General features: G+C 47.7%; 1 protein-coding gene across 1 annotated transcript; it reads right to left on the reverse strand.

Annotated features, from left to right (window-relative positions):
- Window positions 1-17,649: 17,649 nt before the first annotated feature.
- LOC119630465 (uncharacterized) lies at window positions 17,650-20,067 on the reverse strand. Its single transcript, XM_038019976.1, has one exon. It carries the CDS (start codon window positions 20,065-20,067, stop codon window positions 17,650-17,652), a length of 2,418 nt encoding a protein of 805 aa, XP_037875904.1.
- Window positions 20,068-24,284: the final 4,217 nt, after the last annotated feature.

Below are 24,284 nucleotides of genomic sequence, written 5' to 3' on the forward strand. Positions count from 1 at the left end.
TGCATCCAGGGTTACTCCCAGGTACTTGACCTTCCTGGTCCAGGGTATAGGTTGGCCGAAGAGGGTGATCGGGGGTGTGATATTTCTCCTCCTAATGCGGGAGGAAATAAGCGGAGAGTTTCCCCTTTGAAATAACACTGCTGTGCTTTTCGCTGGGTTGATGTCTATGCGCCATTTTCGGAACCACTGTCCGAGGGTTAACGCTGCACTCTGGAGCTTACTCGCGATTAGGGACTCAGCAGACCCTGCCTATTTCTGCCGTGAAGTACTAATGGGTTCGGTTTGAAGGGTAGGGCAGCTGTTGTAACTATACTTGAAACCTTAGAAATTATATCTCAAGGTGGGTGGCGCATTTACGTTGTAGATGTCTATGGGCTTCAGTGACCACTTAACACCAGATGGGCTGTGAACTCGTCCACCCATCTAAGCAATGAAAAAAAAATAAAAAAGTGCTATTACTACCCTGATATCCGTCCATAGCCATCATATAAGTCCCCAATTTATAGTTTTTCAATTCTAATGTTAAGTACCCGTCAGAAAGCATACTGTATTTGAGTACTATCATGTCAGTCGTTTCTGATCCAAACCAATGTATCGTTTTCAGGATATGAGAGCTGTTGCAGCCTTCAATTTAAACTTCAATCCTATGACTATAAGTGAACGACAGGTACTTGCAATTTGTGGTGCTTAATGCTCCGGTAGTCGTTTTCATTGTGGAGGAACGTGGAAGCGCCACTTATTAAAAAAAAAAAAATATGTGTGGTGTCGTGGGGCACCGGATAGGAACGAAGTTCCTTATTATAAAAGTATTAATTTTAAGTTCTATTCGAGGTATAAACAACACAAAACTGGAGGTTTCGCAACAACCCACGGTCATTCGGTAACGCGCGAACTTATTGTGGTACACTTCATTCACGGTTGTTTGCATAAGAGTTAGTGTATTGCGCAAACGAACGCTCTCAGATCGTGGTCAATGAATGATAAAAAAATATGTTATTTTTTGTACGTTATTACAAAGTTAAGTCGTACACTGTGCATTACTAATAAAAATCTTACGTTACGGACGTTTTTTTCCCAGTAGGGTGCTAGTCCACATCGTCCCATAAGGAATTTCGTTCCCAAAAAAAAAACACATTATTAATATTCAACTGTCAATAAAAGGCCAGCTTACCCACTACCCATGTTTAGTCTGTTCCACGATCTGCGCTGCTATTTGCACTCTATATTTGTAATAGAGTATTGGCTGCTGTTTGCGATGATACCACATTTTGTGACGTAGCTTATAGTGACGGGGTAACTGAGTCTCGATACGTAAAGAAAAACCTTTAGTATTTAAAACTCTTAAAACTCTTTAGGTTTATCTCTCTCTTCGATCGGTTCCTCACTGCTGAGGATCGTGACTCCGTCCGATTTCATCAACCAACTGTCTCCATCGATCCCGCCCTGCAGCCCGGTGGAGTGCGTCGCTGATAGGCATCCCCAGTTCCTCCGCTATTTGGTCCGACCATCGTTTATAATGATGTGGAATATTCTAGAATGATCGAACAGTAAAAGACTTATTGCGTTTTCTGTGATATACTAAGAAAACAACATTTAAAGCCACTAATCTCCTTTTTAAATTATTATTTCAAACAGTCTTATTGAATTATGTAAAACTGAACTTCCTTTTTTTCTGAATGACAGACAGGTCAGTGAATATGTCTAAGAAAAATATTTTTTTAAAACTAAAGAGTTTTAGAGGTTTTAAATACTTAAAGTTTTTCTTTAAAGATATAATACTACTTAAAGTGTCAATATGTTTTTTTTATATTGCTTAGGTGGGTGGGCGAGCTGACAGCCCACCTGGTGCTAAGTGGTTACTGGAGCCCATAGACATCTACAATGTAAATGCGCCACCCACCTTGAGATATAAGTTCTAAGATCTCAGTATGGTTACAACGGCTGCCCCGCCTTTCAAACCAAAACGCATTACTGCTTCACGGCAGAAATAGGCGAGGTGGTGGTACCTACCCTTGCAGACTCACAAGAGGTCCTACCACCAGTAATCACATTGTCTTTAAAAGAGTATTAAGGCGCTGTTCTTGTGACAACACGAAGTTAAAAAGTTAAAAAGTTATCAGAACCAATATACTATTAATTCTATGCTATCGATAAAATTATATCGATAAAATCAGATAACATCACTAGGCACTTCAATAATTAAACAACGTCGATGCATACGGCACCTGCGCCTCCGGACGCATTCTAATATTATTTAAATTAACCGGACTCATTTGGACTTGCGCTGAACTAACTGCTGACCCTTGATCTTCAGAAGCCAGCTACATTTAAGCTAAGGCTTCATTGACAGTGCGTTTCCAAAGATCTTTTTGGCCACATACCATCCGCCTTTAGAATGAACTCCCCTCCACGGTGTTTTCCGAGCGCTATGACATGTCCTTCTTCAAACGAGGCTTCCGGAGAGTACTTTATGGTAGGCAGCTAGCTTGGCTCTGCCCCTGGCATTGCTGACGTCCGTGAGCGACGGTGACCATTTACCATCAGGTGGGCCGTATTCTCGTCTGCCTACGATGGCAATAATAAAAAAAAAACAAAAAAGGCTGCATTGAGTGCACGTCGCGAGCACAGATATTATCAGAATTAGTAGAATGCTACGAATTCCGTGGACGGCCAAGAGGACAAATATGTAAATCTATCCTGGATCAGCTTCGCATCCGAGTTAGGCTCTCAACAATATGTTACCTGAGGATCGTCAGCTACTTGAGTCATATTGCCCGCCGACACTCAGATAGCTTGGACAGAGTGATTGTGACGGGCAAAGTAGAAGGAAAGAGACCCCGCGGCCGATTACCTAGCCGTTGGTGTGATCAACTAACCGCTCTAACTGGGTTGCCAGTCGCAACCGCCATTCGAGAAGCTGAGGACAGGACGAGGTGGAAACAGCTAACGAGACCGGCCACGGTCAAGTTTCAGGGACACGACCTTCAGTAATGAAGAAAACGACGAAGAATGTTAATACCCTAGGACTGTACATTGCTTGTCTACAAATTTGATTGTGAAGCAACTGAAATTTAAATGTTATTGGAAATGTAACCTAATTATTTGCGCGGCACGTCTGCAGTTTCCGTGGCCGCGTCGGCGGAGGGTGTGCGTTGTCTCCATTTTTCTCATTTCCTAACCACAAAACGTGTTGTTTGCACAGAACTGCGACTACTGTGAACTTGAATGAAACCTGACTAAAAAAATTAAAAAAACTTCAGAGGTGTCAAGGGACATCCGGATGGAACGAAGTTCCTTTCGATTAATTAGTGAAGGAATTGTATTTTTTTTTTAAGTTATAATTATAAATTACGGCATTATGAAGAAGAAAAAAACAATACTATGAACTAAATTACTATTGTTGAAACGCTATCTCGAGCAACTGTACTCATTACGCGGACCAATCGGATACGAGCAATGTCACGCGATAAGCGCCTACACGTTGATTGGTCAGAATGACGGATCTAAAAAGTGTCGTGACAACTTTTCGTAAGAATTTTTTCCGTCTAGCCCCCTTTCACAACGCGCGATAAGGAACTTCGTTCCAAAAATGGAAAATGGCTAATGACTAACACAGCGATAAAGGTTGTCCCATAATAAAAAGGGACAGATAACCAGGAGGGAGGTTTTAGTCCGTAGGTCACTGAAACACTTTCTCAGTGGAGTCGGGCATGCCCGTTGGCCCGGGCCCTTGGGTATCCATGAGTATTTCCTCCCGCCCACGCCATTACTATGAATCTAAACAATTTCGATATATAGCCATCTGTGTCGTTTAGAACATAACTGAACTGCCGAAGGATATCAGATACCCCCTAATCTGATAACTAGGGATTACCAGAGCTAATTGACCACATAATGTACGGCTACCCTGAGCTTACATGAACTTCAACTCTCAGTTGTATCAAAACAATAGTTATTATGCTCTTCGGACCGTGTGCAATCATATGCACCGGTGTTCGAATCCCGCAGGCGGGTATTAATTTTTCTAATGAAATACGTACTTGCCAAATGTTCACGATTGACTTCCACGGTGAAGGAATAACATCGTGTAATAAAAATCAAACCAGCAAAATTATAATTTGCGTAATTACTAGAGGTAGGACTTCTTGTGAGTCCGCGCGGGTAGGTAACAACATCCCGCCTATTTCCGCCGTGAAGCAGTAATGTGTTTCGGTTTGAAGGGCGGGACAGCCGTTGTAACTATACTGAGACCTTAGAACTTATATCCCAAGGTGGGTGGCGCATTTACGTTTTAGATGTCTATGGGCTCCAGTAACCACTCAATACCAGGTGGGCTGTTATCTCGTCCACCAATCTAAGCAAGAAAAAAATGACTTACAAAGTATGACTTACAAACTCAAGAAGAGAAGTATCTATATATTAATACGTGAAGCAAAAACTTTGTACCCCTAGTATCCCTTTTTACGAAAATTGCGCGGACGGAGGAGTATGAAACTTTCCACACTTATAGAGAATATAGAGAAGAAGTGCACAATGCTAATTTTTTTTTTTTAATAATGCATAAAAGATAAATTAAATCAATAAAGAAAACATTACACACACTGCATACCATGTATTTGACGCACACACGCAAGCATACTATGTCAAACTTTTGTTCGTGACGTCTGTTGTCAAATTGAGAATAGATTAAATATTGTTTGTCTTTGTTAATATTTTTTATAGTGTAGTCTTGGCGAAATTTGTGATTATAGAAGTATAAAATACAATCATAATAGTATACAAACTTACAATTCCAATTAATTATAGTCGAATTTCGACTACTGCGGGACGACTAGTAAAAATAAAAGCAGCTCGTTAAAATAAAGTATCAAGTTCACAGTCTCCGCGTTGAGTTCAAACAAACGGATCCCGGTGAATCATTACTCAATTTCCGAAGTTCGGCGCGACAATAAAATCGCACATTCCCCCTTCAGCCTCACTACGCTTCACGCAAATAAGGAAATCAGGTTTACACGCGATGTTTTGTTTGCATTTAATTGTCTTTTATTGTGCGATACTGTTAGTCTATACTTAATATTATAAAGCGGAAAGATTTGTTTGTTTGTATTGAATAGGCTCTAAAACTAATGAAGCGATTTGAAAAATTCTTTCACTGCTTAGAATTCCCGAGTGACATATATTTTTTGAAAAAAATTAGGAATCCTTAGTAAAACTCCAATAATGTAACCCAAGGTGTAAAAAAGGCTGCGTGTACTTATGTACGCGCGTAAGACGTTATACTTTATTTTTATTAAATTTATTTCTTTTTATTTATTTAAATTTTAATCAATTTAAAAAAAATCGATTAAACAACATCCTCAAACACGCATATTGGACATCCCTTTTCTTGACATCGTATAAATTCGGTAATTCTCGGTACGGTTCGGAAAGTTCACCTGCGGCTATATTCAGACTCGCCAAGTTACGTCGCTCGTATTGTAATGAGCGATTTAGTGGGCAACTTCATTTCTGTTAATTTTGTGTCAGGGTGCGCGCGCATCGTAAAATTTCACTCTCATCAATTTTTCATAATGCGCCTAAGGAAGTATAACTTCAAAAAATTACCTAAAATATTCTTTACATCGCGTGCCTTCAGAAAACTATTGATGATAGAATAAAATAATGTATTACGACTTTGGAGAACACATTATTATTTACAAAAAGTGTCGCGACAGCATATGTCTAACTATTATAGTTATGCCACAATGAGTATTGTTTTACTTTAAAAAAAAACTTCAAATAGGGTTGAAATTTTTGTTAAAGACCCAAGCGGAACCGGAACGGGCCGCTAGTGTTTGTATAAAAGCACGCGCTCGCTCAAATACTCGTGTTTATCTTCAATTGTTTTAGGTATTTCTATAATATACGTAGCTTGTCTCGAGGTATATTCAAAGCCAGCACGTAACTAATAACTACTAGAGGTCCCGCAGTAGTCGAAATTCGACTATAATAATTAATTGGAATTGTAAGTTTGTACACTATTATGATTGTATTTTATACTTCCATAATCACAAATTTCGCCAAGGCTACACTATAAAAAAATATTAATAAAGACAAACAATATTTAATCTATTCTCAACTTGACAACAGACGTCAAGAACAAAAGTTTGACAATAAATAGTATGCATGCGTGTGTGCGTCAAATACATGGTATGTGGTGTGTGTAATGTTTTCTTTATTGATTTAATGTATCTTTTATGCATTCATCATCATCATCATGCTTTCCTATTACCCTCTGCTGGGGTGTAGGGCTCGAATCAAATTTTTCCATTTGTATCGGTCTTGGGCAGTCTGTTCTAGCTCCTCCCACGTCATGCCCAAGACCCCTACATCTTTTATGCATTATTTTAAAAAAATATTAGCATTGTGCACTTGTTCTCTATATTCTGTATAAGTGTTGAAAATTTCATAGAGTCCACGCAATTTTCGTAAAAAGGGATACAAAGTTTTTACTTCACGTATTAATATATAGATTCAGATTAAAACACAGCTATTTGCTGCGAAATTTTGTGTTAAATTAGATGGTAGAGGCGAGAGCCCGCATTCAACCTTGTAATTCAAGATGCATAATGAACTAAGCGTTGAAGGTGTCGATAAATTGTTTAGGCAGCCTCAAGATTAAGATAATTTAATGCTATTAGCCCTGTTAACTTAATACCAGGAGGACCATGAACTTGAAAAAATCTCCTAAACTATATTTCGGACACTTGTAGAAAGTATTATGAGCCTTCTCAGGGTATCAGTGATCAACTATTGCTTACAACTTGTCTAAGTAATTAACTGTTTTTATTTTTATTGTTTAGATAGGTGGACGAGCTCACAGCCCACCCGGTGTTAAGTAGTTACCGGAGCCCATAGAAATTTACGACGTAAATGCGCTACCCACCTTGAGATATAAGTTCTAAGGTCTCAAGTATAGTTACAACGGCTGCCCCACCCTTTAAACCGAAACGCATTACTGCTCCACGGCAGAAATAGGCAGGGTGGTGGTACCAACCCGCGCGGACTCACAAGAGGTCCTACCACCAGTAATTGTACTCCGCTTTAGACTGACCCCCCCCCTCTCTGTCTTCTGTGTGGATAAACAATAAAAATTGTCATTCAGAGTGAGAATGATCTGACATATGGGAGCGCCGCGCCGGTCGGACCCAGTCAGCAGTGAGAGATAAGATACGCCGGGCCCTCCATCCGCTGTATTGGAAAACCGATGTACTATTGTATTTTAAAGGGATATCGCTGACCCGCTGCGGGGTACACACCACAACATATTACATTCACTTTTGTTTATAATATTAAGAGACAAACGAAAGCTCACGATCCAATGCTACAGATTATCGGACTATGAAGCAAACAGTACTTGAGGCATGAGGTCTTATCTATAATTCTGCAAATCAAATCAATCGAAGCAAATCAGATGACGCTTGATCTGATAACTAGGAATTACCAGAGCTAATAGATTACAGAATGTACGGCTACCCTGAGCGTACATAAGTTTGAACTATCAGTTGTATTAAAACAACAGTCATTATGCCCTTCGAATCGGGTGGAATCGTATGCAGTGGTGTTTGAATCCCGCAGGCGGGTAGCAATTTTTTTAATGAAATACGTGCTAAAAAAATGTTCACGATTGACTTCATATAATAAAATCACATCATATAATAAAAATCAAAGCCGCAAAAATATACAAAATTTGCATAATTAGTGGTGGTAGGACTTCTTGTGAGTTCACGCGAGTAGGTAACATGGCCCTGCCTATTTCTGCCGCGAAGCAGTAATGCGTTTCGGTTTGAAGGGTGAGGCAGCCATTGTAACTATACTGAGACCTTAGAAAGCATATCTCAAGGTGGATGGCGGAATTTATGTTGTAGATGTCTATGGGCTCGATAACCACTTGACATCAAGTGGGCATGAGCTCGTCCAAGCATCTAAGCAATTAAAAAAAATCTCCATCGACCCTTCAAACCAGAATGCAACTTCTTTACGGCAAATGTTTTTAGTTAAATTTTGATTGCTTGCGTTATTCTGTCATCCTCGAAGTCGTCAGATACATGTTAGGTCAGTGCGATAGGGATAAGGTAAAGATGTGTGAAGAAACTTTGTCTACTTATAATAATAATCACAATTTAATTATTTCAATTCATATTTATGTTATGAATGTTATGACATTCAATTTGGAATAAAACTAGAGGTCCCGCAGTAGTCGGAATTCGACTATAATTAATTGGAATTATAGCTTTGTACACTATTAAGATTATATTTTATACTTCTATAATCACTAATTTCGCCAAGACTACACTATAAAAAATATTAACAAATACAAACCATATTCTATTCTCAATTTGACAACAGACGTATAGAACAAAAGTTTGACAATAAATAGTATGCATGCGTGGGTGCGTCAGATACATGGTATGTAGTGTGTGTAATGTTTTCTTTATTGATTTAATGTATCTTTTAAGCATTATTTTTAAAAAATATTAGCATTGTGCACTTCTTCTCTATATTCTCTATAAGTGTGAAAAATTTTATACTCTTCCGTCCGCGCAATTTTCCTTAAAAGGGATACAAAGTTTTTGCTTCACGTATTAATATATAGATATGTTAAGTTTGTTTTATTATTGACTAGCTGTACCCGTCCGCTTCGGTGGCCATCTAAAATTAACATTATTATATCTCACCCCCACAAATATTCTCATCATTAAAGCCCCCGCAACTGGTGTAGGGAGTCCAACACTCATATAAAAATTAGCCCATCCATTAAGTACATGTATTTTCTACACGGATACCAAGTTTCAAGTCAATCGGATGCATGGTTCAGTAGTTATAACGGAACATCCGTAAAGACCACTGTAGATTTATATATTAGTACTAGCTGACCCGGCAGACTTCGTAGTGCCTCAATCGATAAATAAAAGACCTAAACTTTTGTATAAAATAAACTTAAAACAAACAAAAGAAATCCGTCCGACAGGGACACATCAAAGGAAAAACAAAATTGTTATTTTTATTTAATTCCGAGCATTTTCATATTTATCTACCTTTTAAACCTTCTCTGGACTTCCACAAATAATTCAAGACCAAAATTAGCCAAATCGGCCCAGCCGTTCTCGAGTTTTAGCGAGACTAACGAACAGCTATTCATTTATATATATATATATATATATAGAGGGAATATAGATAAAAAACTAAACTAAATTTTAATATCCAAAAAAATATTGGGAAGTACAGTAAAACTAAAATCTTGTTAAAAATAAGCTAAGAAACATATAAAATATGGGAGCAGTAGGGAGTAAATTCAGTTTCAGTTCAAACAGAAGTACTACTAGCAATATAACAAACTTGGACACAATGCAAACAGCTCGCCCAACTACCAACCTAACAAACTGAACAGTAAATAAAACCCACTGAATTTTCACAGAAACACATTTACGTTTTTATTTTATTTTCTCGATAAAACAAAACCCTGTAATTTTTCTCTGTTTTATTTTTTTTCTCTCTCCCTTTTCTGTGTTATCTTTATTAAGGTTGGGTTTTCCTCAATGCTGGCAACCCTTGGCTCTTATCTTGAAACGTTGGCAGTAGTGAAGGGAATTGAACTGAATTATGTAATGACTGAATTATTTGACACATTTTCTTAACTAACAGGCGTATTCAAGTCTTTGAAGAGTTTCTACAGCTATACTGCTGTAGTTTTGTTTTTTTAATTCCTACATTCATCAGCTCTCGTGTATTATATATAGCATCACACCTTAAATAAAACCCCAAACATATTTAACAAAAACAGTGACACCGAATACAAAAAAACTAATACAAAAAATAAGCAAGTCATTATTTGATGAGTAGTCACAAAGGAGGTGATGAACTCATGCTCGATAAGCAATTGCTTGCAAATGAGTTGTACTGTCTTTGTGACTGAAAATAAGCAACTCTTTATTTAACATAACAGAGAAATACGTGATAAATTTCAATTATATGTATAAACGACAACAAAAATAACTGTTAACATTTTGAAAATAAAACACCTAACAGTTGAAGGAGAATACGATAATTAAAAAAATGTGTGAGAAGTAATACGTTCTAAGAGTTTTGAATGGCGTGGCGTGGCGTGGCGTGGCGTGGCGTGGCGTGGCGTGGCGTGGCGTGGCGTAGCGTGGCGTGGCGTGGCGTGGCGTGGCGTGGCGTAGCGTGGCATGATGTCAGGTGGCGAGTGTCGAGTCACCGCAATGAATGAAAGAAAGGATATTACAAAGTAAGTCTTGGTCTAGTCGTGATATTAGACGTCATTCAGTGACTCGGGGCATACACAGTGTGGAATGCTTATTGGACCCTATAAACATTATAAAATGAATGCCGCTGCCGCTACTCCTTGAGACATGAGGTCGAAGTTTTAAATTTAACTATATGAGGCCTGTCTCGTTCTTGAACCCGGAAACTCGGAACCGTTCTTGCTCGGCCAAAGCGGAAAGGATGATGGTACCCACCCTTGCGGCCTTGCAATATGCCCAGTAGTAATACTCACAGCACGACGTTGCCCAATTCCCTTAGCCATATTTTACGACACCCACAGAAAGAATGGGCTGGTACTATTCCACGCCAATACCATTAACCATTTTTGTTTGTTTTATATTAATTCAATTCCAATATTTTTTCTCATAATTTTTGTGCCAACAAGCGATCATCACATATAAAGATCATACATACTGATAATATCAGAATATTAATATTAATTAGTGATTCAAACATTACAAATGAATCAGTTATTTCCCATCTCTAGCCCGCTATCGTTTCAACACACATCACTCGCCAGCTCTATATTATTATAAGTGTTCCATCAATTTTTTTTTTTTTTTTTTTTCCTACCTATGCTGATAGCCTTGAGAGGCTATTTCAGCTTCACCCTAACGTTAGTAGGTGAGCTCGCGGGGCTCAACCGGAGAGTTGCTAACACTGACCCTAGCAAGAGCAGTACTTCGCTGAATCTACCACCGGATCGGAAACGCGACCCACTGAGAAGATCCGGCGAGAAACTCAGTGGGCTGTGTCTATGGGTTAGTTCGCTCGTCGAGCCCTTCGTCGCAAGCGACGGGTTCGACGAGGACGGTGACCGGTGCTTGTGGTGCCTAAAAGCACCGTTAATGGATCAGGAGGATCCGTAATGACGTGCTTTGGGCGACGTCGACGGTTTACCATTCGGTCTACTGGGTCGGGTATGTAATTTCCAGCGGCTACGATGAGAGGGTTCTCATGTCGTGCCGCCTTCTCAAAATGGCGCAGCGATGCCGACTGTAGATACTTACTAAAAGAGTCGAGCTCCAGGTCGTCGTGGAGATCCACATTCCTAAGGAACCAAGGCGCTCCGACGGCTATCCTGCAGAATCGTGATTGAATAACCTGAAGGGATTTCAAGTTGGTGCGGGCTGCGTGAGCGAACACTACGCTTGCATACGTCATGACGGGGCGTATACAAGTTTTGTAGAGAGTTACCTTATTACGGAGGGACAGTTTGCTTCGACTACAAAGCATTGGATAGAGTCGTCCTAGAATAAACGCGGCGCGGTCGCGTACCGTTTTTATATGGGGACGGAATGTCATCCCTCTGTCGAGGGTGACGCCTAGATATTTGACCTTCGAGACCCACGGAATGGGCTGGCCAAAGAGAGTGATGGGACTAACGGCGGAGGTGTTTGCGCGCCTACTACGGAGTGGGATGCTCGAAGTGATGTTCGGAGGGCGACCCCTTTTGAAGAGCACCGCTGCGCTTTTCGTGGGGTTGATGTCTATTCGCCACTTCCGGAACCACTGTCCCATGGTGGCTACTGCGATCTGGAGTCGCCGATGAAGCAGCGACATCTTCCTACACGAGTAGTAGATAGCCGTGTCATCGGCGAAGAGCGCTAGATGGGTCTCCGGAGACCGGGGTATATCATTGATATACAAACTAAATAATAACGGGGAGAGCGCGGAGCCTTGCGGGACTCCGGCGGTCAGTTGACGGGGACGAGAACGAGTTCCCTCTACTCGATATCGAAACGAACGGTTCGACAAGAAGTCTCGTATGATGAGCACGAGTCTGTCTGGCACTCCCATGTTGTACAGTTTATAAATTAAACCGTTGTGCCAGACTTTGTCGAACGCCTTCGCGATGTCGAAGAAGAGGGCGCCGGTCGGGATTTGTTTACGCCTATTTAGTCCTATCAGAATGTGCTCCGTGAGGCGGTGCACTTGTTGTACGCACGAGTGTTTTGAGCGGAATCCGAACTGTTCGTCTATGAGAATTTTGTTCGCGGTAACAAAATCCCAGAGGCGTTTCCTAAGGAGCCGTTCGTAAATTTTTCCTATCGTCGAGAGGAGACTAATCGGACGGTAACTAGAAGTTTCGTTTGTCGGTTTGCCCGGCTTATGTATACCGATAACGTCCGCTTCTTTCCACACCGCGGGAAAGATGCAGTGCGTCATAGCGGCATTTAAAATTGTAGCCAACATTGCTATCAGTTGGACTGGCAAGAGTTTAAGCGCGCGGTTGTGGATGCCGTCGGAGCCGGGTGCCTTCCTAGGTTGTAGGTTGTGGATCGCGTCTCTAACTTCGTCGGTGGTAATGGGGGGTAACGCGTCCGAGGGCGGCAGGGAAGCTCTGCGCTCGACCTCCCTGTCGACTAACTCGGTGTGTTCGGGGTCCGCGTGTTGAGTGCTGGTGGTGCACTGCTCTTGCAGTGCATCGGCCAGCAGCTCAGCCTTGTCTTCGTCATCGAATGCCGGTGGTTGGCCTGAAGGGCGTACGAGGGGAGGCATAGTAGCGGTAGTTTCGGATTTGAGAGTCCTAGCTAGTCGCCAGTATGCTTGGTGGGAGGGCACGAGTTGTTCTAAATAACTATGCCAATTATCGTTACGCGCGTCGCTTAAGCGGGAGTGGACTTCGCGTTGTAGGCGACGCATCTGAATCCGGTTTGAATGCGTGGGAAGACGATCGTAGGCCCGGATTGCCGCGTTCCTAACTCTTAAGAGATTCCTAAGATCGGGAGACAGTCTGATGCGGTGGAAGCTGTCCTCCACATCGACTTCTTTAGAAGATCTAATGATCGCGGAAGAGATGTGATCGGTAATGATGTTTACGGATTCGACGGTGTCCTCGGGGGATAGATTCGAATCCGGGCCGTAAGGGAGGATTGGCGGAGCGGTGTCAGCTAGGCACGTGCCCAGCTTGTTCCAATCCACCATGGTCCTCGTAACAGTGACTGGGTTGTGGGGGCGACCGAGCTGCATAACGACAGGTCGGTGGTCTGAGTCGAGCTCTGACATTGCTTCGATGGAACGCAAGCGCAGAGTTACGTTCCTAAGCAGTGCCAGGTCTATAGTGCTCGGACGGAGCGCGATGTTATACGGATAACATGTTGGAGTTGGGGGACCGACTATTTCAAAGGTGAGGTCGTCTATAAACGCGTCGAGACGCCTACCGTTAACGTTAGTACGATGGCAGTTCCACCTAGTGTGGTGGCAATTTAAATCGCCTGCCAGGATGACGGAGTCTCCCATGCCGAACAGTGACTCGATGTCACTGCTCAGAAGGGGCTTGTCCGGGGGGAGATAAACGGATGCGATGACGATCGGCTGGTGTCCCGTCAGCGAGATACGGCACACTGACGCCTCGATATGTGAGAGCGAGGGAGTATCGAGAGGGACAACGTGCAGGGCCCGCCTATAGTAAATGGCAGTCCCGCCTTTGGAGGCGGTGAGTCTGTCATTCCTAACCATGACGTAGTTCGCGACTTTCGGGTCGCGACGCGAGGGCTTCAGACAGGTTTCCTGCACTAATAGAATATCTACAAGATTATCGCGGAGGAATTCAGAAATTTGATCGCGTTGCCGCGCGAGTCCGTTAGCATTATAGAATGCTAACGTAAGGGAATACGGTTTTTCTCTACCTTTTTGCGCCATTGATTACCGGTAAAGATTTTATAACGTACGCGACACGGACTCGTAAACGTCCATGTGATCGAACGCGGCCGCGAGCCGCTGTTCGGGGGTTGTCGACCTACGGATAGCGTCAGCGAACGATCGCAGACGGTCGAAGTTCACCGCGGTGACGAAGTCGCGCACGAGCGCGAAGTCGTTGGCGGCAGAGGGTTGCGGGGGACGGAACGCGGGCGCGGGGCGAGGTGCGAGCAGGGGCTGAGGCGCGGGGCGTGTCGCGAGCGGGGGCGGGGGTGCGGTTTCCGTTCCCGCCTTCGTATACGGCAGCGGCTTTTTCCACGCCGAGACCGTGGGAACTGCAGCCGGCACGAAGGCGGGTTTCGGCACTGAAGGTGCCGAAGTCTTTGGGCCGACGGTTCGCGGAGCTGGGTGGGTTGGACGTTTCCGCGGAGCCCTGGGACATCCACGGTAGTTCGCGGGGTGCCCTTGCTTAAGGCATAGGACACAGCTGGGAGGTTCGGTCGCGGTTTCCCTATCTCTAACGCAATCTAACGTAGCGTGATCGCCGAGGCATTTCACGCAGCGGGGGCGCGCGTGGCAATTACGCGCTGAGTGGCCGTAAAGCTGACATCTGTAGCACTGCCCGGGAGTGCCACGCTTGTGGGGGGCTTCGATTGAGATCCCGGATAGGCCGCAAATTGTCGTGAGACATGCGATCTTCTTTTTGGCCTCCGGGGTGGGTTCTAACGCCACGAGTATCATATTATAGGGCTGTTTGCCCCGCCCGCTGTGCATCCGGTGCACACTAACTATCGGGAGGGCCTGAGCGGTCAGATCCTCCTTTATGTAGTCGATGTCGAGTTCTTTAGGGACTCCGCGTATCACTACGCGGAGCTCGCGGTCCTCCTGAAGAGCATAGGTGTGGAAACCTATGTTCTCCTTTCGGAGGTATGCTGAGAGGGCCCTATGGTCGCCCGGCGTTGCGACCTTTATCTGAATCCCATGCGCGACGTTACGCGCATGGGTATAATTAATTTTATTTGCCTGAAGGGCCTGGGAAACGCGGTTCCACGCAGTTTTTTCCTGGAGAATCAGCGGGGGCGGGGCAGCTGCTTTAGGAGCGGGCGCGGGCTTGGGACGCGGCGGCGGGGTTACGCGGCGAGCGGAGTCCGACTCCGGTGTCACGACTACCTGCGGGCGGGAGGCGGTCGCGGATTTTGTCTGCTTCGTCGTGGAGCTCCGGGACTCCACGGCGCGAGTACGCTTTTTACCGCGCGTTACGGTTTGGAACCCATCCGAAGTTCCAGGCTGAGGGCTTGACGCGGATTCGAAATCCATCTCCGATTCGGTATCGGAGCCTGAACTTGAAATGATCGAGGTCGCGGCGGACGTAGCGCGTGATGACGTAACCGACGCGGGCGCGGGGGTGGGGGTAGCGCTAGGCGCTTCGTGAGTCGCATCGTTGGAACGTGCGCTCGAACTTAACGCGGCGGCGGGGGGCGCGCGGCGTGCCTCCGAGGCACGGTTGAAATACGCGGCGACGGACGCGGGGGGGGAGGGATTGCCACGGGAGGCCCTATACGCTAAGTACTCGGCCCTAATTGACGGGTACCTATCCCGGAGGAACCCGACAATGTCACTAGCACTTTCACTGATACAATCTTCACTCATCTTGCTGTCTTCTTGCCCGGGGGGGGCGGCCCCGGGACTTTTGTTGAACTCGCCGAAAGGCGAGGCCCCGGATAGGATAGGATTTGTAACCCCCCTGTGCTGCAGGACAGCAAGGAGCAGGGGGGGGGGAATGCCTATGCCGTGAAAACGGCAATCGGCGGGGAAAAGGAAAGGAACCCGCTCGGGCTGTATAGTGCTACAGCAGGCAGAATCGCGAGCGGGGGTCTAGTCTTGAAAAAGACTGTTGTTTTTGGGAAGGGTTAGGAAATCGCTAGCCTGTGAGTGCCACAGGAAGCTGAACGTAGCGATTGGTTGCCTTGAAAAAGGCAGTTGGTAAGGGTGGGTTCGCGGTTACAAAACTTTAGCGCACAAAAATGGACCTCGATACGCAGATCGCAAGCGACCAACGGATCGGCACGTCCGCACTACCGAATTGTACGCACGATGTATTCACGGTCACTACACTGTCGAGCACAACTGTGAGTTCAGAGACGCGGCTCGCAAGCGGGCCACGGATCGGAAAGCACGTCCGCGCACGACCGAGTCGTGAGCGAGAATGTTGTTCCATCAATGTTACTTACTACACTTTTTGTTCATTGATTGCCGACTCTTCTGTGGTCTAGCTGACCGAGCAGCCAATGATAGATGGCCATGTAAAATAATAAGAAATTGGTAGGTGTATGTTGTACGAATTAGAACATAATGTTAAGTAACCATTCTGAAGAGGATTTCTTTCCATAGCCGGATGGTACGAAAGATAATTTGTTTTTAGAAATGCAATGTAGGATGCACGCAGCGTCTCTGGAGGAAATGTTTGAGTTGTGCTCTCATGAGTGACCACGGTGACAAGGAGAAGACGGGATAATCTCGAACAATTCCTTACCTCACGCTTTATGGAACAGCATGTCGACGTGAAACTAAATACATAAAGTACCAAATGATCTCTGGAGACCCAGGGACTCTAGATTTAGCCTATTGTTGGGTACGCAGCACGTCACCCGTGTCGATAAGGCGAGTGACGCCAACCCAGGTTGGACGGGTTTATGAATCTTATAAGATTTCTTGAAATCCTATAAGACGCCGGATGCCCGTCTCGTGGCGATTATTCGTGTCGATCTGAAGCAGTCGATGTAGGGTCCTGAGGTGTACGATATCGTACAAGCTCACTCGAAATTAAAACTCAAAACTTTACTAATTAACGTAAACCGAGCCGACCGATCTGTCAATACAACCGAATTCAATAACCGACGATCTTTTCAATGGTCTTCGAGTCTTCAATAAATATCTTCGAGGCGCTGATGTCTTTACTCGTGCGTTTTTTTGTAATCTTCGTTCGGAGGATCGGCGGCCGGCGGTTGGCAGGTAGTCGGTCGAGGGTCGGTCGGTAGGTCGGCAGGTAGTCGGTCGGCAAGTCGGCAGGTACCTGACAACGTCGCAGGGTCGCTTAACTACCTCGGAATGTTACCCTACAGAGATCTCGTGTAAAATACGGCTCTCGTCGAGATCATTTTCACTATGATCGGCTCGGTTTATTCGTTATATCTATTTATTTAATAAATGTATATACTAATGCCTTATACTTAACTATTCTATGTTGTAATCCCTATCGATACATATAACTTATTCTATGCTTAATCTATATGACGCGCCCGTATAAACAAAATACCCGGTCCTGAACACAGATAAATGCTGTTTGTTACATCGTTTCGGGACGCGGGCCGGGCGCGTGTTCATTTAAGTTAATATGCTAATCTTAAAACTATCGGGAATAATAAAGCAAAAGTATACTATTTATTTCAAAGCAACTTACGTTCTATTCTTAGTAAAATCTATGTGCACGTTATCTATATCCTTATCTATCTATGTGCACTCTATATAATTTATCTATTTGTTATTTATCTATTTGTTATAACTCTATGTCTATGTACGTATCTATATAAATCTATTATAAATTCTATAATTCTGAGGCGACGCCGCTGTCGCCAACATCCTCCCCCTCGTGCGTAGCACCGACTCCTTGTAGTGGCGACTCTATGGGCGGGGCTCGTCGCTCGATGCAGGCACCAGCAGGACCATCTTGGAGGCAGGTCTCTTAAGCAGACCGCCGCTCGTTCTGACGTCGACGGTTCGTACACGGTTGTCGGGGCCTGGGTAGGTGTGGACAACTTGTCCGCGCGGCCATGTGTTGCGTGGCAGCGTGGAGTCCACTATGAGGACGGTATCACCACACTGCAAGTCCTCGCCGGCTGCTCTCCCATCGATCTTCCTGGGTAGCAGCGTAGGCAGGTATTCCTTGACCCACCTACTCCAGAAGTGGTCTGCCATACGCTGCGCCACTCTCCATGTCCTTTTGCCGGTCAGGTCTTCGTCTCTGTAGTCGCCGATGCTCGGAGCTCCGCAGGACCTCCCTATGAGAAAGTGATTCGGCGTGAGTGCTTCTGACTCCCAACTCTCTTCCCTGGCGACGAGCGGTCGCGAGTTGACGACGTGCTCCGCCTCCAACAGAAGAGTGTGCAGAACTTCTTCCCTCGGGTGTCTTTCCTTCAGTGTGACCGCCAGCGCGGTCTTCACGGACCGCACCAAACGTTCCCACGCGCCTCCCATGTTCGGCGCTCCTGGCGGGATGAACTTCCATTTTATGTTCATCTGAGCGGCCCGTGACACGACGTCTGCTTCCCTTGCATTCTCGATTGCCTGCTTAAGCTCCTTGTTGGCGCCGACGAAGTTAGTCCCATTGTCGCTGTAAATGACTTTGGGCGTTCCTCGCCGGGCGGCCATCCTGCGCAGCGCTAACAGCATTGAGTCTGCCGTCAGTGACGCTGCTAGCTCCATGTGGACTGCTCTCGTGGTGAGGCATGTGAACAGTACGCCCCACCTCTTCTCGTGACGTCGTCCTACAGTCACCGTCATCGGCCCGAAGTAATCGACGGCAGCACAGGTGAACGGCGGCTCTCCATGTCGTAGCCGCTCTATCGGCAGGTCTCCGGTGGGCGGTAGTCGTGGTGTACTCCGATAGACCTTGCACCACTGGCATCGGACGGCCGTCGCTCGAATGATCGATCTTAGACCTAGGATCCAGTAGCGCTGCCGCACCTCGTTCATCACCGTTGCGTGGTTACCGTGCTGGAACGCCTCGTGATAGTGTTTGATCAATAATCTCGCTATCACGTGCTTCCCGTCCAGCACGATCGGTTGCTTGCAGCCTGCATCTATGTATTGCGCTGCGTCAATACGTCCGCGCAGGCGCAACAGGCCATCTTCCATCACGACGTCGAGCCGTCGCAACTTGGGGTGACGTTCGGGATCTTTTTCACCGAAGCTCTCTCCTTGGCTGCTTCTCAGTAGGATCTTCTCCGCCTTCTTCAAGTGGGGCGGATCGAGCGGCAGCCACGCTTCTGTAGGTGCTTCTGGAGTCCTTATCTTCCATGTTGATCGGGGCTGCTTCGCTCGCGTCGTCCTCCACGTGGGATCTTGCTGCTCCAATTGTCTGGACACGCAGGCGCTCTCCTTCCGGGGTCGACACAGCTCGATAAATTGGAGGACCCTGGCTGTTGCTCTCAATAACCTGACCCAGCTCGAGAATCTGTGCGGATCGGGCGTGGGTTGAGCGTCAGCGGTCCTCGCCGTGGCGACCAGGTAGGCCTCTTTCTCTTCTCCAGACGGTTCTTGCTTGAATGTTCGCGGCTTGGGCCAGCGCGATTCATCCCACATCAGGAACTCGGGTCCATTAAACCACCGATGCGTGTGGTCGAAATCCGCCGGCGCCTCTCTAGTTGCGTCGTCTGCTGGGTTCTGCGAGCCAGGCACCCATCGCCATTCTTGGGGCTTCGTTGACTCTTCTATCTCGGCGAGTCGGTGCGCAACGAAAGGTTTGAACGTGCGTGGGTCGGTCTTTATCCATGTCAGAACTGTACTGGAGTCAGTCCAGTACGTCCTTCTGCCGACCGCGATGTCCAATTCGTTCGCTATCGCCTGCGCCATCCTTGTCCCCAGCAGTGCAGCTTGCAGCTCCAGCCTTGGGATAGAGACTGGTCTCAGTGGGGTCACCCTGGCTTTCCCTGCTAGAAGCGTGACGCGGTAGGTGCTCTCGTCTGTCTTCTGACGCCAATAGACTGCACACGCGTAGGCCTTCTCGCTGGCGTCGGTGAACGTGTGCAGCTCCCCCTCAGTGTTACAGTACGAGAAGCACCTTGCTATTCGGAGGCCTTGCAACATGCGAAGGTTCTCCATATAACGTTTCCACGCCACCTCGTCCTTTTCCAGGATGACGTCGTCCCAGTCGATCCCGCTCCGCCAAATGCTCTGAATGAGCGCTTTCCCTTCTATTAGCACGGGTGATGCCAGCCCCATAGGGTCGAAGGTTGACATTACCGCGCTAGTCACTTCTCGTTTGGTCGGGGTTCGTGCTTCTACATCCTTTGGGTCTCGTGGATGTGTCCGGAATCCCATCTCGTCCGACTCGTAAAACCACCGCAGGCCCAGGGTCTTTTCTTCCTTCGACCCCAGCTCTATGTCTCCTGGGGTCGCACCGCCTGCGAGGCTCGCCAGAACGCAGCGCCTTCTATTGCCCGCGCGGCTTCTGGATATCGATGTCCGTAATCCTTGGCATTCTTATTTGTAACGAACGACGCCGTGCTCGGTGAACAGGCCGCTCCGAATATGACCGACGTCATTCTATACTCTTTGGAGCGGCCTCGCGTCGATCTTCTCTATAGAGGAATCTTGGGCTGTCGCGGTCCACGTCCCTGATCCTTATCTGCAGGAACCTCTCCTTGATGTCCGCGACAACCGTGACGAGCCTTTGCCGGAACCGCAACAACACTCCGAACAGGGATTGTAGGTCCAAGCTTCGAAGCGGCCGTCCTCGCGTCTCCGACCTCTGTCGTCCTCCTTCTCCAAGATGCCAAACGCCTTCGCCTCCATATCCATGCTCGGACACTTGGGTGCGACTCTATCGTGAAGTGCTCCTTCACCTGTCTGCCCAAGGCCTCTTCGCGCATCGATACATGGGCGCAGGTGAGGAAGTTGACCTCTTTCGCGTTGTTGCCGTCGAAACCATGTAGCACCCATCCCAATTGGGTGAATGAGGCTACCGGCTGGTTCCTTCTGCCCCTGCGCGTCCTCTTGGCTGCGATGATTCCCCAGTTGTCCTGCCCGATCAATAGCTTGGGGGATTGTTCATCGTAACATAACTGGTCCACCAGGCTCCTCAGGTGCGCGTAGCCTTCGATGGTCTCTCTTTTCAGTCGCTGGGGTGCAAGGTTCAAGTCGTCCATGGTGCGCGCTCCGACGATCGACCTCTTCTGCCGCTGGTGAAGCCCTCGAACTCGGATGTTAAACTTCATCGAGTCCTTCTTGGTGAGGGTCTTCCCGCCCACGGTCTCGAGGCGGAGCGTCTCCTTGGGTCCCTTTAGGCCGATCTGCTTCGCCACGCTCGAGTCCAGGAGAGTTACCGTGGAGCCTTCGTCCAGCAGGGCCAGCACCGTCGTCGATCCCGATGGCCCGTACACTTCAACGGGCACCATCTTCAAGTACGCCCTGCTGATCTGTGTGCAGTTGATGGGAAGTCGCACGTTGTTCGCGATTTCCCTGTTCTCTGCTGGCTCCGTCTCCGGCTTCTCGTTGTGTAGCGAGTGGTGATGCCAGCGCTTGCACGTGCGGCATGGCGGTCGTTGACATGTTTGCTTCCGGTGCTTACCGTTGAGGCACTTGTAACATAGGCGCGACTCCTTAGCCATTCTCCATCGTTCCTGCACCGTAGCTCTCTCGTACCTCGGACAATCGTACAGCGGGTGCCCTTCCTTGCACTGTGGGCACGCCGGCTTGTCTATTATTACTCTGTCCGAAGTTGCACGCTCGGTGCAGTCGGTTGTGGCGTGCGTCGCCTGTCGCCTCGATGGTTGTCTTTTCGTTGCTACTTCAGCCACGGCGTGTGGCCCGCACCGGTCCGCCATCTTGTTCAGGAAGCCGCACATCGTGTTGAGGTCCGGGTCTCCTTCAGTTTTATCGATAATGTGGTCGTACCACCGGAACCTCAGGATGGTCGGCATCTTGTCGACGATGCTCTTCAGCAGTTCGGGCGACATCAAATATTGGGGTTTCCGCAGCCCCCTGATCGCTGCGACGGTATTGTTAACATTGCTCGCCAGTGAGCAAATGTCGTAGGCGGAGTCGCTTATCGTCGGAAGTCTTCGTATGCGGTCTAACTCCGCTAAGACTAAAGCGTCCGCCCTTCCATAGCACCGCCGCAGTGATTCCATTACTTCCTCCGGTGTGCTCTCGGAGTACAGCTGGCTGCGGACTCCTTCCCTGGCTTGTCCCTTCAGCGCTCTTCTCAGCCGCGCCATGTTTTGAGCGCTTGAGAAGAGTGGAGCGGTATCCTCGTAGACAGCCTTGAAGGCCACCCACTCCCTGCAGTCGCCTTCGAACGTCGGCAACTGGTGCATGTAGTCGGGTTGTGGTGGCAGCTCCTTGGTCGTTGCGCTCCTCACCGCTTCCACTATCGCCTTAGCCAGGTCCCTGTTGCTGCAATCTTCCATGTTGGCCTTGCTGACGGGGTGGTTCTCAATGTGCTCGCCTGCGTGCTCCTTGTCCATACTGCCCGCCGACGTCTGGACCCAGGCCCTGACCTGGTCCTCCCGGTCCTTTGGCTCTTCTATATTGGAATCATCGTCGTCTTCGCTTTCGGCCTGAATCAATTGCAGGCGGAGTCTGGCGGCTATGGTGGCTGCTTGTGCTTCTATCAATTCTTTTTCCGCCAGCTCCGCTCTCGCTGCCAGTTCCTTACGTCGTAGCGATTTCTTCGACGCGGGTCTATTTTTACCACGTGTCCGCGTCGTTGCCTCTTCAAGTTTTGTGTTCTGGGTCGTACCGGTCGCGGAGCTCTCGTATGTTTCGTACGACGTCGCTTCTGTTGCCTCCGGACTGGATTCTTGAACCGCAGGTTCGAGTGGCTGTTCCCTCGATGATCCCTTGTTGCTCCTGGTGATCGGCATCGTTGAATAATCGCTGTATCCGGCTCGAAGGACCAGCTGTTGGGTACGCAGCACGTCACCCGTGTCGATAAGGCGAGTGACGCCAACCCAGGTTGGACGGGTTTATGAATCTTATAAGATTTCTTGAAATCCTATAAGACGCCGGATGCCCGTCTCGTGGCGATTATTCGTGTCGATCTGAAGCAGTCGATGTAGGGTCCTGAGGTGTACGATATCGTACAAGCTCACTCGAAATTAAAACTCAAAACTTTACTAATTAACGTAAACCGAGCCGACCGATCTGTCAATACAACCGAATTCAATAACCGACGATCTTTTCAATGGTCTTCGAGTCTTCAATAAATATCTTCGAGGCGCTGATGTCTTTACTCGTGCGTTTTTTTGTAATCTTCGTTCGGAGGATCGGCGGCCGGCGGTTGGCAGGTAGTCGGTCGAGGGTCGGTCGGTAGGTCGGCAGGTAGTCGGTCGGCAAGTCGGCAGGTACCTGACAACGTCGCAGGGTCGCTTAACTACCTCGGAATGTTACCCTACAGAGATCTCGTGTAAAATACGGCTCTCGTCGAGATCATTTTCACATTCTCGCTCACGACTCGGTCGTGCGCGGACGTGCTTTCCGATCCGTGGCCCGCTTGCGAGCTGCGTCTCTGAACTCACAGTTGTGCTCGACAGTGTAGTGACCGTGAATACATCGTGCTTACAATTCAGTAGTGCGGACGTGCCGATCCGTTGGTCGCTTGCGATTTGCGTCTCGGAGTCCATTTTTGTGCGCTAAAGTGTTGTAACCGCGAACCCACCCTTTACCAACTGCCTTTTTCAAGGCAAAACCAATCGCTACGATCAGGCTTCCTGTGGCACTCACAGGCTAGCGATTTCCTAACCCTTCCCAAAACAACAGTCTTTTTCAAGACTAGACCCCCGCTCGCGATTCTGCCTGCTGTAGCACTATACAGCCCGAGCGGGTTCCTTTCCTTTTCCCCGCCGATTGCCGTTTTCACGGCATAGGCATTCCCCCCCCCTGCTCCTTGCTGTCCTGCAGCACAGGGGGGTTACAAATCCTATCCGGGGCCTCGCCTTTCGGCGAGTTCAACAAAAGTCCCGGGGCCGCCCCCCCCGGGCAAGAAGACCGAAGCAAGCATGGAAGACAATAGTGAAAGTGTTAGTGTCAGTGACAGTGATTTTGTCGGGTTCCTCCGGGAAAGGTACCCGACAATTAGGGCCGAGTATCTTAGGTATAGGGCCTCTCGTGGCAATCCCTCCCCCCCCGCGTCCGTCGCCGCGTTTCTCAACCGTGCCTCGGAGGCACGCCGCGCGCCCCCCGCCGCCGCGTTAAGTTCGAGCGCACGTTCCGACGATGCGGCTCACATAGCGCCTAACGCTACCCCCACCCCCGCGCCCGCGTCGTTTACGTCATCGCGCGCTTCGTCCGTCGCGACCTCGATCGTTTCGAGTTCAGGCTCCGATACCGAATCGGAGATGGATTTCGAATCCGCGTCTAGCCCTCAGCCTGGAACCTCGGATGGGTTCCAAACCGTAACGCGCGGTAAAAAGCGTTCTCGCGCCGTGGAGTCCCGGAGCTCCACGACGAAGCAAACTAAATCCGCGACCGCCTCCCGCCCGCAGGTAGTCGTGACACCGGAGTCGGACTCCGCTCGCCGCGTAACCCCGCCGCCG

Source organism: Bombyx mori, chromosome 24, assembly GCF_030269925.1.
Source record: "Bombyx mori chromosome 24, ASM3026992v2".
Classification (NCBI taxonomy): Eukaryota; Metazoa; Arthropoda; class Insecta; order Lepidoptera; family Bombycidae; genus Bombyx; species Bombyx mori.

Bases quoted from the DNA above. Each gene is read 5' to 3' on its own strand.
- LOC119630465 (XM_038019976.1), bottom strand. From the start codon at position 20,067: ATGGGATTCCGGACACATCCACGAGACCCAAAGGATGTAGAAGCACGA.